Raw genomic sequence first — 14,654 nt, 5'->3', positions numbered from 1 at the left:
GTGTACTTAAGTATAGCTGCACATTACAGAAGCCGAGGCCCTCAAGATTTATCCGTAGCCCTCGTGTAGCCCACGAGTTCCATATTTTTATTGGGATTGAAGAGTAATGTTTGTACTGTATCCCTCTATTTCAGACTAAATAATGTGCATGCAAAATTATATCTTCATTACTTTACACCATAGCACCAATATCTGTTGTGCGTTGATTTTCTGATGTCCTTGCATTTGCTATAGCAAGGATTTTTAAAAATCAGCCACAAAAGAAAAAAAATGAATGGTCAAGGAACCAAGTGGTGTGTAGCAGCTCCCTTCTTTTTTTAATCGGCAAGTTTTGCACTCGTGTGTTAGCAACACTGTTTCACCAATTGTGTACTTCAAAAGTGTTACCTTTCTGCTTTGGAACTTTGTGGTTTTGTTCTGCCAGCTGCTTGACCAAAACAAGCAAAATGTACTTTGGATATTCCACAAATTCATTCTGTATGCATTTGGTACAATAAAATTTGTTTCAAGAATGGACAAATGCAGTGATGGTTAATTGAAAACTGCAACATGCCGATTTTAGTTTCATGCTTCGTTAATTTTCTCAGCCCCAAAGAAAGCATGCGAGGTTCGAAAATGTATCATGTGACAAAGTGCTGGCCTGCCATGACATTAGTGCACTCGGTCTAGAGAACTGATTAATGCTGCACATACATTGAACATGGTGGCCATGACCATCCCTCATGAATTGGCATTCCCTGCCTAAACCACCTCACCAGCACAGCCTGTTAACAGCAAGAAAGCTGACGGGGCTTCCAAGAATTTCTATGCACTATTTATTAGTATCGCCCATTGAAATTGCTCCATTGCTTTGCTGACAATTGTCTTGACAAAAATGGAAGCCGAATCGGTTGAGTTCAATCAGTTTTATTTACATACAACCTATTATAAAGTGGACCTTTCTTCACCTCTTCAACTGTTCCCACAGCTGCTGCTGCTGCCATCTTGCACGCCACATGGTAGGTGCATGGGAGGATTTTCCAAGGAACTCTGGAAAGCTGTAATCAGATTGTGGGCAAAGTTAAAAACTTAAATACAAAAAGGGTGTAGAGTATTGTAACCTTGTACATGTTGATCACACATGTTTCAGCTACAGCTGTAAGTGCCTTGTCTCATCAACCAAGCTACAGTTCTTGCAAAGTTACACTTTGTGATACTCAGTATGGATTGATAAGACTAGCTGCTATTCTAGTGGTTGTGCAGGCCACAAGGGAACAGTGCCTGGCCTTTGTGCTTGTATGTGTCAATTTCTCTCTTTCAGTCTCGCCCAAGCCACACCAAAATGCTATCCACAAGTGTTGTGCCAAAATGGCCTGACAACATTTCGTATTAAGCCGTTTGACCTATTTATTGTACTGATGCACAAAGTGCAACCAAATGAAGGAAATGACATCGCCTAGGTGATTAGTAAATTACCCTTCTAAAATACCACAAGTGCAACTTTGCTGTGGCAAGAGCCTTACCAAAAACTTGAGACACACAAAAATGAAGGAAAAGCGACACCTTCAAGTTCCCGCACCAACTCACCGTGACAAGCACGAATTTTGACAGTGTCTGCTTGAGCTTAGTTATTTCGAGATACATGCAGTTGAATGCTTTTACAAGCATTGAGATGCCCCACTATGCTAGCTTGCCTTTTATGGCTATAGAAAGCCATATACTGCCACAAGTATGCCTATTCTTCCGATTGGAATCTATATTGAAGCTGCTTTGAGCAATGGGCGGTATTCTATTTCAGCGCAAATGATACATTGAGAGTAGTGTGCCTGGAAGGAATAGGCAAAAGCATTGCAGAAGCTGCATCACTTTGTGCTCGCTGAATGATCATACGAGAAGGTAAAGATGCCATCAGAAAGCATTCTTCGTATAGAGTCTCTTTAAAAGAAAAACACTACAACTAGACATGGTGACAGTTGTGGTGGCAAACTAAAAATATTATAATGATAGTTCAAGGTGTGGTATGGCATGTTTATGCTATTTCTGAAAAAATAAACACGGCAAGTGTGTCCATGCCAGCAATTGACACAGGATGTGCAGATGCAAAGCTGCAATACAGCACCACGGCCTCAAAATGACAGTATGCAAGTGGTGGTCCAGCATCAAAACTTCAATGTCCCTACACTGCAACACTGGGAGGCCATGCTGCATGACAGAAGCCTGGGTGGCCAGCAGGCGCTACTCTGTCGGGCACAGGACGTGGCAGCAACTATTTCTCCTAAGGATTAAATAAACGGATTTCTCTACGTCACCCGCTATGCGATGCGCCATGCGAGGGAATGACAGTGCCACTACTCTCACAGGATATGGATGGTGCACAACACCACCTTGAGCATCGGAGTGCACGTCTGCCTGTGAGCTCTGTACTACAAACACAAGTGGTGCATGCAAGGTAACATTTAACATATCACTGGCAAATGCCATCAATGAACAGAAGCAGCAAAGAAAGCTGGTTACATAATCTTCAGTGTGTCGGATCTGCATATTTTTTACATCCTGTCTGCATGCCGCATTGTTCATTTGTTCATCACTGCTCAAAAGTGCATAGTTGCATGGTACTTTTTTCAATCTTGTGCACTTTCTTTTGTCCTGAAAAAATAACCACAGCAGCTATCTTCATAAAATAAAGCAGATGTTTCTGAATGAGCTGTAAGTATTAAAGTTGCTCAAAAGGGTAGTTTACTGAATTGATTGCATTTGAGTACTGCAGGCCTAGTTTCTTTCCGTATTTCTCTTTTAAAGCCTCAGCACAAATTAGCTGAAACACCCTGTATACTGGACGGCTTGCCTGGCTGCCCGCACCGCCGAGGCGGAGCATCAAACGTTTTTGTGGCGCACTTAATTGTCGCCGTCTCGTGGCACCGGTCACGACCTTATCGCGCACACATCACCGTCGTCATCACGCCACCGTCGTCTGGTGTTCTGATTGGCTGCGGCAAAGCGGACAGCTCTGGCGGGCGGAAAAAAAAAGTGGTCCGCGAGCGATCGGGCTTGCCGCCTCGTTATAGCCTCGTTTAACGCCTGCTTTTATCCGCCTGGCCAAGAGCTTTGCCCGGTTTAGCCGCTTTGTCTTCAGTGTGAACGTGCCTTTAGAGTAAGAAAATCAACAGCTTACGCTTCCACATTTTTTGCTTGGTAGCTGCATTCAATTTGCTTGCTCCTCGTCTTTTAGATGTCTAGGCTACCCACATTTTAACGTGGCTGAATAGTGCACAAATCAGAAACGCGAGTTTCTGTGGCCTAGCCTTCTCACACTTGCAAGGATACCATCCAAGATTGACCTATTTTTCTTATGGGGTGCCCACTGATTATGAGGATGCTGACATCGAAGGATCTCAAGTGGTTCTCTAGCATTTTGGCGACGTAATACAGTAATGCCAAGCTACAACTGACTTGATATCTGTCAGCACCAATGAACGCAGTGGTTAGTATTCTCACTAAATTGAGAGTTCAGCCCAACAGCAGATGGACACCAGTGGTTTGAATCCCCGTGTTGGCAAATTTAACTGGCTGAAATCAAGCATTTAAAAGACACGCACTTAGTTCCATCCCTTCAATCTGCGAGTATAATGAAGATCAAAGGTCAGGTTATGTGGCTGCAGCACCTTCTCTTCATGCAGCATACCTTTACTTTTCTTTACCAAGACACTTAGCATGCACATACCTTGTGTGCAAGCCATATCTATTTACAACAGAAACAGCGCTTTCCACTCGTGAGCAAAAGTTTGGAGGTAAAATATGGTAGAATTTTTTGTCCAGCCAACGTATGCAGGCTGAAATCCAAGTGGTACAGCCAATATGTGCCTGTTCAATCACTGCAATGCATCGAGCCACTTCTGACAACGCACAGCTGTACCAGAAAAGGTTTAGATTTTTTTTCACTAATGCCATGGACTTATGAACTTTTATGAATGTACCTTCAGCTTTCGCAGACTTTCAAGTAATTCGAACGTAAAGTGGCCTGTGTGTTATTGCTATTCAGCCAGAGTGCAATAGGAGCCAGTCAAATTAGTAAAACATGAAGTCAATGTGCACACAAAGACTACATGTACCCTTGCATGACTTTGTGCCACAGGCAGCCAAGAGCTTCCAATTCACAGTTCTTGTAATATGCTTGTGGCCACCATCTACAGTGATCTATTTGATTTAACGGGGATGTGTATGTTGGATGAAAACAAGAAAATATATTAACACCGATGGGTGCAATATATCCTTTCCGGTAGTTTCGCAAGGGGGAAACTAATTCGAACTTCACGGCAGCGTGCACCGCACAGCTGCACCTCATTTTATATTCTCGCGCATGCGTCAGTGTTGCCGCAGCTGTCTGTAGTGACACCCTCGCGTGCATTTCTTGTTCAAGCTTTGTTGAAGGGTTTGAAGAAATGAAGGCAGTACGGTGCCGTTCATTTCTTCCTTAATGCGACCTTTGAATAGTGTGTGCATCTTAACCCTTTCATAGACGCAAGCAGAGAACAGGCCGCTTTGTGTCCGAGACATTACAAGTGCTTTTTCTTTTTATGAAGTATTTTTCACATAACGTAAAATCTCAAAGCTGACTACGATTCTGTAATAGCGAAAAGTGGGAATATTACATCCCACTATACAGCCTCAAGGCCCGTTTCTACCTACTCGTGGTCACCTGTAATGTGATTACAAGCAGCCAGAGTACCCAGTACAGTATACATTGTTTGTGCACGTTTTCATTATACTTACTGAGCATGCTTTGTATGAGAATCCTCAATCAGGGCTTTCCGATATCACAAGGGTTCTTAGAAAAAAAGATGCTTCTTGAAAATTCTTGAGGGCTCGTATGTAGCAGCTCGCATATGTAGGAATGCGATTTGTTCGCGATGCTAATAATTTGATCACCTGTTTTGGTAGCTGTGGGCACGAGAAATTTAGACACCTAACCGCACCAAAATTCAGCTTATATGACAACACGGAATTTCGATAAAAAGAGTCCATTTGCCGCTGTGGTGGTTTGAAGGAAGGCGATAGAATAGAATAAAATAAACATTGTAGAACGGGAAGTAAACAATCTGCGCAATCGCTCTATCGCGTTGTTTGACAAAGAAATGGACGAAAAAATGTGCTTAACGTGATTCAGAAACATATCTACACAGGAATGTTCAATGGTAGAAATTACACTTCACCGCTACAGAGTAGCGAAGTTGCCCTGAAAAGTGGGACCAATATTTTCCGACCGCCCAACAAAGGGTGAAATGCGCAGAGTATGTACGGCAACACTTGCTTTGTTCACCGCAGTAATGCCACCCTGTAATGGAGACACAACTACGACAAACGGTCCGCATTTCTTCCGCAGCGAGCAGCGAGAAAAAGTGAAACATTTTTTACCGAGTCAGAAAAAAGCCAAGCGTGTTCCTGACGGTATGTAGCGGCATGCCGCTGGGAAAAGGGGGGTCCATACCTCGGGGTTCAAATTCTGCAGACACGGCATGCGCTTCAGCGTAGCCGTCAGTTTGCGGTTGAGCAAGCGACGATTTTGCATTTTCTTTTCCGCATCAGCATGTTCTACGCAGCGAGGGAGCACCTTGAAAACCAGCACGACGGGGGCCGTCTCGTTGAACAATCAAGGCCTAAAATTTAAGAGACAACACAACTATTAGCGCTTATTGTTTCAAATTTTGTGATTTCAGTAGACTTACCTTGATGTTGTCGCATATTTCTTGTGGATCCATGTTGCTTTCAAGGTCGTTTCCGCCAACATAAAGAACGGCGAAATCGACACGCTCGAAGCGCATCGTGGAGACAGCTCACGCCAGCCGCACTGCATTGTAGCCCACAAAACTGAATGTGCAGGCTTTCATAGACTCAATTAGGCGCAGGCGCGACCTATTTAAGAATTTAACCTGACTCACCGACAATGACGCCGCGCAAGGACGGCATGACTGAACACGATCCAGCGAGGCGTAACAAGACCACGCGAACGAACCTACGTGAGCCGGCAGTGGCCGCATGTGCATGGCATGTGGCCGGCACACACCACAGGGATTTACCAGCAGCACCTAGCAGCGTCCTTCCCTAGGCGTACAAGTACCTATCTGGGGGCAGGGAGTACGCCACTGGCTTACGTCACATCCGGTTTGCCTCCAAACCGGGTACAGCCAGCCTGCGGGGAGATGCTTCTCCCCTTCTAGCCACCCTACTAGAACCATACATATACTATAGACATGCGTTTCCCCGCAGGCCGGCTGAGGCCGGTGAACAATAGAAGGCAGCATCCACGTGACCCTGCGTTCCTGGATGTTGGTTCCCTAAGTTGGTTTCCAACTGTCCCTATGGGGCCACTGAATACCTAGTGTGTCACGTGATTGGAGAGGTTTCTTCCCTGTATTGCTGCCGGATTATCCAACAACCCTAGTGCGTGCAATGTCGGAATGGCGCACGTCTGTGATCGAGCTGCCATCGGCGATGACGATCGTCGCTGCGAATTTTGCAGCAAACTATTCATACAGAGGAAGAACATGCTGCAACACATCAGGAACGTTCACAAAATGGCCGTGGATGTCAAGAAATTGATGAAATGCGACGTATGTGGCACTTCCCTGCCTACAATGGAGAAGTATTCGGTGCACCAGATCGCTGCGCACAACTTCAAGGCTGACGTGCACCTGGTGTTCCGGAACAGTAAGGGTGAGGAACAGTTTTATTAAATTTATTCTCAGTCATCGTGAGCAAATGACGTTTAAACGCAATATTATATCTTGGACTTTTTTTTAATTTCTTGTTGCGCAGTGTGCTTCCAAAAAGGCAGTTGTTTATGCTTTGCGGGCCTTTGTTTTCTCTTTCTCCATCTGTTTCGCGAAGAGCAGCTTTTGCGCAGGTGCCTAATTTATTTCCTTGGGTATTTTGAAGTTTGTGTCCTCGTTAAATATAATTTGTTTGTTTATCCATCTATAGTATAGTCATGTGTGCGCGCTCCCAGCGATGCGCTACATGACATACGTTTGGCATTGTCTGCTATCCTGCACAGCAACTGGAGTGAAATTTGACGTTTGTACATCTTCTTATTTTTTTTAAGCGACAGGAGTAAGCTGTTCTGCGTTCTGACGTTGCTCTGTGCCACATGCGTGCGTGGCTTAGTCTTCGCTTCAGTGCACGTTGCAATGCGGCAGAGACGCAGAACCGGGACCATACATGAATTTGCGGATGTCGCCGGGATGGTTTCCCAGCGTATTGTGGGCAAGCTCTTTAGCAGTACATTTCATAGAATAGAGCGAAATGTGACGCTCGCGCAACCCCCCCCCCCTTTTTTTTTTACTTAAACGAGAGGAGGAATTTGCTCTGCGTTCTGACGTTGCTCTGCGCTACCTGCGTGCGTGGTGTAGTCTTCGCCTCAGTGCAGGCCGCAATAGGTCCGAATGCAGGCCGACGTAGGTCCAGGACCACACTTGCAATTGCGGCTGTCAGCGGCTTGGTCTCCCGGCGTACTTTGGGAAAATTCTTTAGTAGTACCACAGTCCTTCAATTGAAGGACTCTGGTTGTAGATTTCACAAAGTATAGCGAAATTTGACGCACGCGCAATCCTTTTTGCTTTAAGAAGAGTGTGTTAGGAGGCTACTTGGTAAGACATCTTTTTGTGAACGTAAACTGCGCTTGGGAAAAGACACCAACGTACAAGAAGACAGAACGAATGCAGAGTAGCAACTGGTTTATTGAAATCGCACATAATGCTGCCTCTTCGAACCAGGCGCATGCCCAAGCCAGATCATAACCGCGTGACGATGGAACACTCCCTTGCCAAGCCCCTATGTACAGTAAAAAATCAAGCTCTTCTTGAAAAGAAGGAGCTTTTCAAGAAGAAACTGAGAGAAGGGATTCACACTGTTCTGGGGCGTAGCTTCCACCACGTGCTCTCAGTTCGTCTTTGTCTTATCGTAACAGCATTGCTATGAATGTACAGTCTAATTCAATATTGAGGAAGGAGTGAGCATAGATCATGCTTAAGTTTCATATTTGTTTCTTATTAAAACAAAACTAATATGATAAATTTTTTCAAGTTGTGGCGCATTGCATTTGAAATTCAATTTTAACATAAATTTGAGCAATATCAAGGGTGAACTCATGACACAGTCGAGTTGAAGGTGAAGGAGTAAAATAAATGCTACATTAGCCCGTGTCCAAAGCCTTCAGAGCGATTACTTTTGTTTGCATCTCTCTCCCAATAGTACTTGTCACTATCTAATGCTATATTGTGCTTTTATTACAGAATTTCATGAATGGAAAGCAGAAGAAGAGGGTAGCCAAAACTGCTGGTTCATTTTGCCCAGGGACCCCAAAAAGCTGGCCAGTGGAGAAACAAGGATCCCCTATTACTGTAATAGGTCAGGCGAGCCAAGGAAAAAGGAAGGTCATAGTGACCGTCGGGAGAAAAGTCAGGGGAGCTGTAGGTCTGGTAAGATATGTCTTTCATTTATTACCGTCACAATGGACAACACTCAGAGTCCGACACCTGAAGGCACCACCATAAAAGTCAGGTATCAAAGAAACCATTATGGTCATAAGCCAGAAATTCAGCACTTGAGAATGAGTGACAAGGAAAAGGCCAGCCTAGCAGAGAACCTAGAAAGGGGTGTGCCCATGAAAACCATTCTAAAGCGAGTAAGAGCATCTGTGGCATCCAAGCTGAGGCCAGTGCACTTGGCAGAGTGCTCAACCCTGCATAACATCAAACAGCAGTTGAACATTGCTGCTCCTGAACATTGTCACACTAATGACGCTATCAGTGTAGACACGTGGGTGCTTGTGATAAAAGAAAAAGGTGAAACACTTGTCCGCCTGTACAAGGCACAATGTGCAGTGGACTCAAGTGGTACATTTCCTTCAGCAGGCTTTGCTCTTGTTCTGATGACAGAGCCTCAGAAGGAGCTACTAGGAAAATTGGGCCCTGCAGGTACTGTATGTCTTGACTCCACACATGGAACTACAGAGTACCAGTTTGAGCTGACCACTCTTCTGGTGCTAGATAAAGTAGGATCAGGTGTAGCTATAACTTATTTCATCTGCAACCGGATGAACGAGCAAACTTTGACAGCATTCTTCAAATATCTGGAGTCGGCCATGGCCAAAAAAGTGGCTGCTAAGACATTGATTTCTGATGATGCGTCGCAATTCTACAAAGCATGGTCCATGGTCATGGGTGCTGCACAACAGAAACTTCTCAGTGCCTGGCATGTGGATAACAATGGGCGTAAGAAGATACTCGAGTGTGTAGAGAAACAGCTAAGGCCACATGTTTACCATAGTGTGTGGCTACTCTTAGAGTTCCTCGCGGAAAAGGCATTTGAAGATTATTTTAAGCAATTCCTTTCTAGTGAGGAAGAAAAACTGAGGGACTTCCTGAAGTACTTCAATGACCACTATGCAGTTAGGCCGCAAGAGTGGGCCTATTGCTTTAGGACTAGAGCAGCTGTCAACACTAACATGCACCTTGAGAGCAAGCGCAGGACGTTAAAGCATACTATGCTGGAGAGAAAACAGAGTAAGCATGGTGACAAACTTATTTCTGCCCTCATGGACTTGACAAATCATTTTTTAATGAAAAGGGCTATCCAGATGATGAAAGGGGCAAAGGGTAAGAAGCTGAGCAGAATTCAGAAGAACCACAGGTCTGGCAGTGAAATGGCAGCTTGTGCCAAATTAAATGAAGATGGCTGTGCCAAATTAAATGAAGATGGCATATAGACTGCGCCATCTCAGTCTATTAAAGGGCTCTCATATAAAGTGTCAAAAGTGGGAGATGGTGCTTGCTGTCCTTTGAGGTGTAAGGAATGTGCAGTGTGTGTGCATACTTACATGTGCACTTGCTATGACCATCTTATACACTTTACAGTGTGCAAGCACATTCACTGTGTGGTCATCGCTAATCCAACTAGCAGCAACAAGGCCCATGAGAGCTCTCCCGAAGAATCATGTGAGGTAAGTCGGGCATTGCACATTGTACAGAGTATAACAAAGCTGGAAGCAGCCAAAGCAGTGTAAAGCTCAGCACTCTTAAGAGCAAAAATGGACTCGGTCAGACAGGCAATATCAGATGGTGAAGTCTCTGAGGGTGTGGCTGAGAAGGCAAACAATTTGTTTGAGCCAGTTTTCATGCTTGTTGAAAGTGAAAGTGACCCAAAAAGAAAGATTCCAGACCATTCAAATGAACCAGCCAACAAAAAAGTTGTGCACCTGTTAAGATTTCACTCTACAAGAAACCCTAGATTGTCGCAGCCATCATCTAGCCTTTCAAGGCCCACTGAAGCTCAAAAGGAAGTCCTTAAATAACAGCTTAGGGACAGCAACATAGAAACAAGAGATAACCATGTCAGCAGGACACGATTACTGGTAACAAGCCTCCAGTGCAGTTAGGAAGAGAGAAGTGGTGCAGTAGTGCTGTGCTGTCATGCCTTATTGAAGCAGGTTGAGGGCTCGCATGTTAACAAATCATGTGGTCTCTGATGATTAGCCCGTCTGTTTTTGTCTGTGGTGTGCAGCCATATGTCACAGCTGGATGGTATGTGTGTTAGAGCACAAGAGATGCCTCCATGCTTGTTGTATGAGCTGCTGGTAAGTGTTCTGTGAAGATAGGTACAGACCCAGTGGTCATCTCTGGTATGTGGCAGCTGTTGGATGGTAGTGTGTTAGAGCACGCCTCCATGCTTGTCATATGAGCCGCTGGTAAGTATCTGTACATAGATGTAAGGAAGTGCATTGGATGGTGTGTAGTGTTTCAGTGTGCAAAAGCCTCCAATGTGTTTCGCTACTTATAAATTTGTGTAAACACTCAGTAGCGCAGTAGTTATGATGTTGCACTGCTGAGCATGAGCTTGGGGGTTCAATCCCAGCAAAGGTCGCTGCATTTCAGTGGTGGTGAAATGAAAGAAAAGAAGTGTGTAGTTGAATTTAAGTGCACATCACAAAACCCAAGGTGGTCAAAAATATTACTGAGTCCCGCACTGTGGCATGCCTCATAATTCGATCTAGATTTTGTGTTCCATGTGATGTTCTTATTGCCCATTTGAATAAACTTTTCTTTTTCAGATTACCAAAATAGAGGGCATATGCAGTGGTATTGTGTGCAGTCTGGATAAGTTGCTCTGGTCATGAACACTCAATTAAAACTTCTGCATATTTGGCTGCAGCAGACAGTGTCATAATGATTGTAAAGACTATGCAGAAAGCTTTAGGCCACTCTACATATCAGATCAGTTTTATATTGCATCCCTTATGGTGCATCTCTTACTTGAGTAGGCATAATAACAATTGGCAATGCTTCCTTACACATTTAATATTTTTCTTTTTTTTCTTTTGGAAGAGTAGCCTTCGAAGAATAATCTACAACAGTGCTCCTACCTTCTCTTTCACTGTCTCCCCATTTCTTTTCTACACTTCAACTTCATTCTACGCACTTTCTTATTCTCCTCTTCATCCTACATTGAGGGTGTGGGAAAGTGAGCTAAGCGTGCATAAAGATTGCTGTGCCGAACTTAATTGCGGCACTGACGAAAACAAATCTTTCTCAAAAGGTTCACTCCAGCTACATTCCCCCTCCAAACACTGTTTATCACTTCAAGCCTTCATATTCCTGTGAGCTTTTGTCTTGTTTAACAGTTGTAACAGTTATACTATTTATTACTATCAATAGCCAGCATACATTTAGCACTGCAAAGGGCTGTTTAGAAGATGTGCGAGTTTCTACTTCCCTTATGATAAATACTCCAGACATTCAGTCTCTATTTTATGAAAATCTTTCAAACATTGCCAGTGATGACCACCATATAGGTTAATGTCGGCATGGGACTGAGGCTTTCCTGCAAAAAGAACAGTTATGTTGTGCTCATATCATGTGACTGGCAGTTTCTGCTGTAATTTTTGCACTTGTCAACTGCACTGTGAAGAGTTCATTTCTGTGAATATGTGCTGGCCTGATTCTTCTTGTTCACGCATTTCAGATCTTGTGCTATGAGATGAGGAGGTGCAAAATAAAAACACCGTGTAGATTTCACAATGCCTTTAAGAAACCACGCAAAGCTTGGAGATGAAGCATTACATGCACCTTGAACCAAGTGTCTGGACACAGCGAGTGAAAGTTGTTTTGTCATGAGCGAGGGTGTCGGCGTTACTTGTAACTACCTTTAAATAAAGCTTTGTTTCAACACAGTGGCTCAACTCTGTGTTTCCCCCGGTAAAAAACAAAACCATTGGGATTTTCATGAGCGAGGGTGTCGGTGTTACTTGTAACTACCTTTAAATAAAAGTTTGTTTCAAAACAGTGGCTCAACTCTTTGTTCCCCCGGTAAAAAACAAAACCATTGGGGTTTACAATTCGCTTTTTAAACATAATTGAACAACATGAATAAAAAAAATTGATGAATCAAGATATAAGCTTGCCATACCATGGAAACACTTGAAATTCCTTTTGAGAAGCTTACTCATACACGAACACACTATAGCAATTATTTTCAATCGTATACCCACAATTTGCCGTGTCACCACGTCAAGTTTCAAGGCAGATTTTTTTTACACTCCAGGAAGCTATATGCCTAATTCTATCCATTGTTTACTGCATTGCATTTGATTTTCTATAACAAATAAAATTGAATTCTCCATTGATTGCGCCGACGCTCACGTTATAATTATATGCTATTATTATTGACTAGTCATATATTTTCTTGGGGGCTGCACTGGTGGCGTTCTACGAATTTGCGCCGCGTGTTTTTGCGGGTAAGCTTAAGTGCAGAATTTTTTTTGCGCGTTATGTAAACAATGCACTGCAGGTATTTTAATTAATGCAACGAGCTGTATGAAATATCGGTCAAGGGGTTGGAAACGTCGTTATAGAGAATCCCGACGATTTTTCTTTTGCGTGTGTGTATTTGGAGTTGATTCACAGTTTTATTTGTTTATTTTGGCTACATTGCGCCAATTGCGCTTCCATAGAATAAAGAAACGCGCTTCCACGCGCTTGCCGACTCGATCGCAAGGGGACAGCCTGATCAACATCAATATCAGCAGCAATGGCGGATTTGCGCTTGCCATGGCGCTTGCAAAGTTTTCAATAGTTTTCGACACGGAGGAAGGAAACTAAGGAGAGGCCCTACCCCCTCCGCGCGCTAGGAGAAAAGTGTGGCGGAAATGACGTAGTAGGTTCTCATTTTTTTGCAGCTTTTTTATTTCTTTTGCTGTATGGCCACGCCTTTTGGGCCACAATGGCGGCGTTGTTATGGTTTTGAGCGCTCACACGTGTTGCTCTGGTAGGTTTCGTGCCGTGGCAAAGGCGCTGTGTGGGCGGGTTTGCGTTAGTCACCGTGTCTTGTTGCGCTGTGTTATCTGCACCGTGCTCTGCCGGATGTTGCGCGAGCGCGCGCGCTCCGCGCGCGAAACCACGCGCAGCGCGGCGTGGTTTCGCGAAAGATGTAAACAAGAGAGGAGGGGGGCCCAAAAGGCGGAGCATCGCCATGAGCAACGCCAACTTCCGGCTTCACTTTTGCTTCACAAAGAGTGACGTCAGGGCCTCTCCTTAGTTTCCTTCCTCCGTGGTTTTCGACTATTAAGTGATGCTTTTGCTATTTTAACGTGTGGAGGTTCATTGTACGTCTGTTTTTTCAAGTTTGGCATGTGTTTTAACACATGTGAAGGTGTAGTCTTTTCTTCTTCAGCGGATATTTGTACAAGACCCCGTTCACCGTCCATCGGGTAAGATGTGTACGTATGCTACACACAATCGTAGTGCTTCACTAAGCCACAGTGCACTACAAAGTTAAGCATGAGCGGTACACAAAATTCACAAGTTCTTAGTATTGCCAAAAACAACCATTGCTTGGTGAAGTTCTCACAGGCGTTGTAGAAGTTGTTGGGCGCGGCAGTGCTGAACGTAGCGTTAGCGGCTTAAATCGTGTTTTTTACTAGTAACAACGTGTCACTATTTTATATTATTGGCGGCGTCTCCAGGACACCAAATCGGTAACGGGGACACGAGAGCTAGAACGCGGACTGGTCCATGGGTTGGGGCTCGCCGAGGCCTGCGCGTGCTAGTAGTATATCTTGATGTCTGTAGGCTGTGTGCAAGTCGTACTTTCCGAATTTTCTGACGCATTTTAAGATCAGCTGTCCGCTTTCGCGGACAAGGCTGGAGTCAGGGTGGTCCGTGAGTTGGGGCAACATAACCTGCTTCCAGTTTGGGACCGCCCTGCTTCCAGTTTTGATCCCTCCGCTGCCCCTTGGGTACCCTGCCGCCTCCTTGATTATAATCTAGTGCTCTCCTGAGGCCTCTGTTTGCCGGTTACATGTGCCCTCCTTGAGCACTACTTGTAAATGAATCCGATCTATCGTCGCAACGAAAAAAGCGCCCCGCGACTTCTACAACACCAGTCAGAACCTTGCCCATTGGTTTACATATGTGTGGCCGCAAATATCTGAAACTTAATGCCAGTTCAACAGGTTTGTTGGCAAGGGTGTCAGGTCGTTGCTTTGTGTTGAATCGGCCTTTTCTCAATTCTTAAGAATTTAATTGGAATGCACCTGACCAGTGCTGCTTTGTGGTGCTTGCCACCAGTCCCTTGGACAGGGAAGACATACGAGAATCCCTGTGCATACACTTTATACGCAGTGG

General features: G+C 44.5%; 2 protein-coding genes across 4 annotated transcripts; one reads left to right on the top strand and one right to left on the bottom strand.

Annotated features, from left to right (window-relative positions):
- Positions 1-903: 903 nt before the first annotated feature.
- LOC142590713 (uncharacterized) lies at positions 904-6,165 on the bottom strand. 3 transcript variants are annotated; one of them, XR_012830230.1, is made up of 4 exons: positions 5,916-6,054; positions 5,703-5,824; positions 5,465-5,633; positions 904-1,037 (listed from the first exon to the last, which is right to left on the bottom strand). XR_012830230.1 is itself a non-coding variant. In XM_075703130.1 (3 exons), the coding sequence occupies exons 1-3, from the start codon at positions 6,018-6,020 to the stop codon at positions 944-946; spliced, it is 321 nt and encodes a 106-aa protein (XP_075559245.1). In that variant the 5' UTR covers positions 6,021-6,165; the 3' UTR covers positions 910-943. The 3 variants fall into 3 exon arrangements, 1 of the variants encoding a protein (XP_075559245.1); XR_012830231.1 differs by having other exon boundaries at positions 5,703-6,051; XM_075703130.1 differs by lacking the exon at positions 5,465-5,633 and having other exon boundaries at positions 910-1,037; positions 5,916-6,165.
- A 67-nt stretch (positions 6,166-6,232) lies between these two features.
- LOC142590712 (uncharacterized) lies at positions 6,233-12,205 on the top strand. Its single transcript, XM_075703129.1, has 2 exons — positions 6,233-6,690; positions 8,268-12,205. The coding sequence occupies exons 1-2, from the start codon at positions 6,435-6,437 to the stop codon at positions 9,740-9,742; spliced, it is 1,731 nt and encodes a 576-aa protein (XP_075559244.1). The 5' UTR covers positions 6,233-6,434; the 3' UTR covers positions 9,743-12,205.
- Positions 12,206-14,654: the final 2,449 nt, after the last annotated feature.

Source organism: Dermacentor variabilis, chromosome 8 (assembly GCF_050947875.1).
Source record: "Dermacentor variabilis isolate Ectoservices chromosome 8, ASM5094787v1, whole genome shotgun sequence".
Classification (NCBI taxonomy): domain Eukaryota; kingdom Metazoa; phylum Arthropoda; class Arachnida; order Ixodida; family Ixodidae; genus Dermacentor; species Dermacentor variabilis.
Note: the sequence above shows the minus strand (reverse complement) of the source record. Positions and strands in the feature narration are given on the sequence as shown.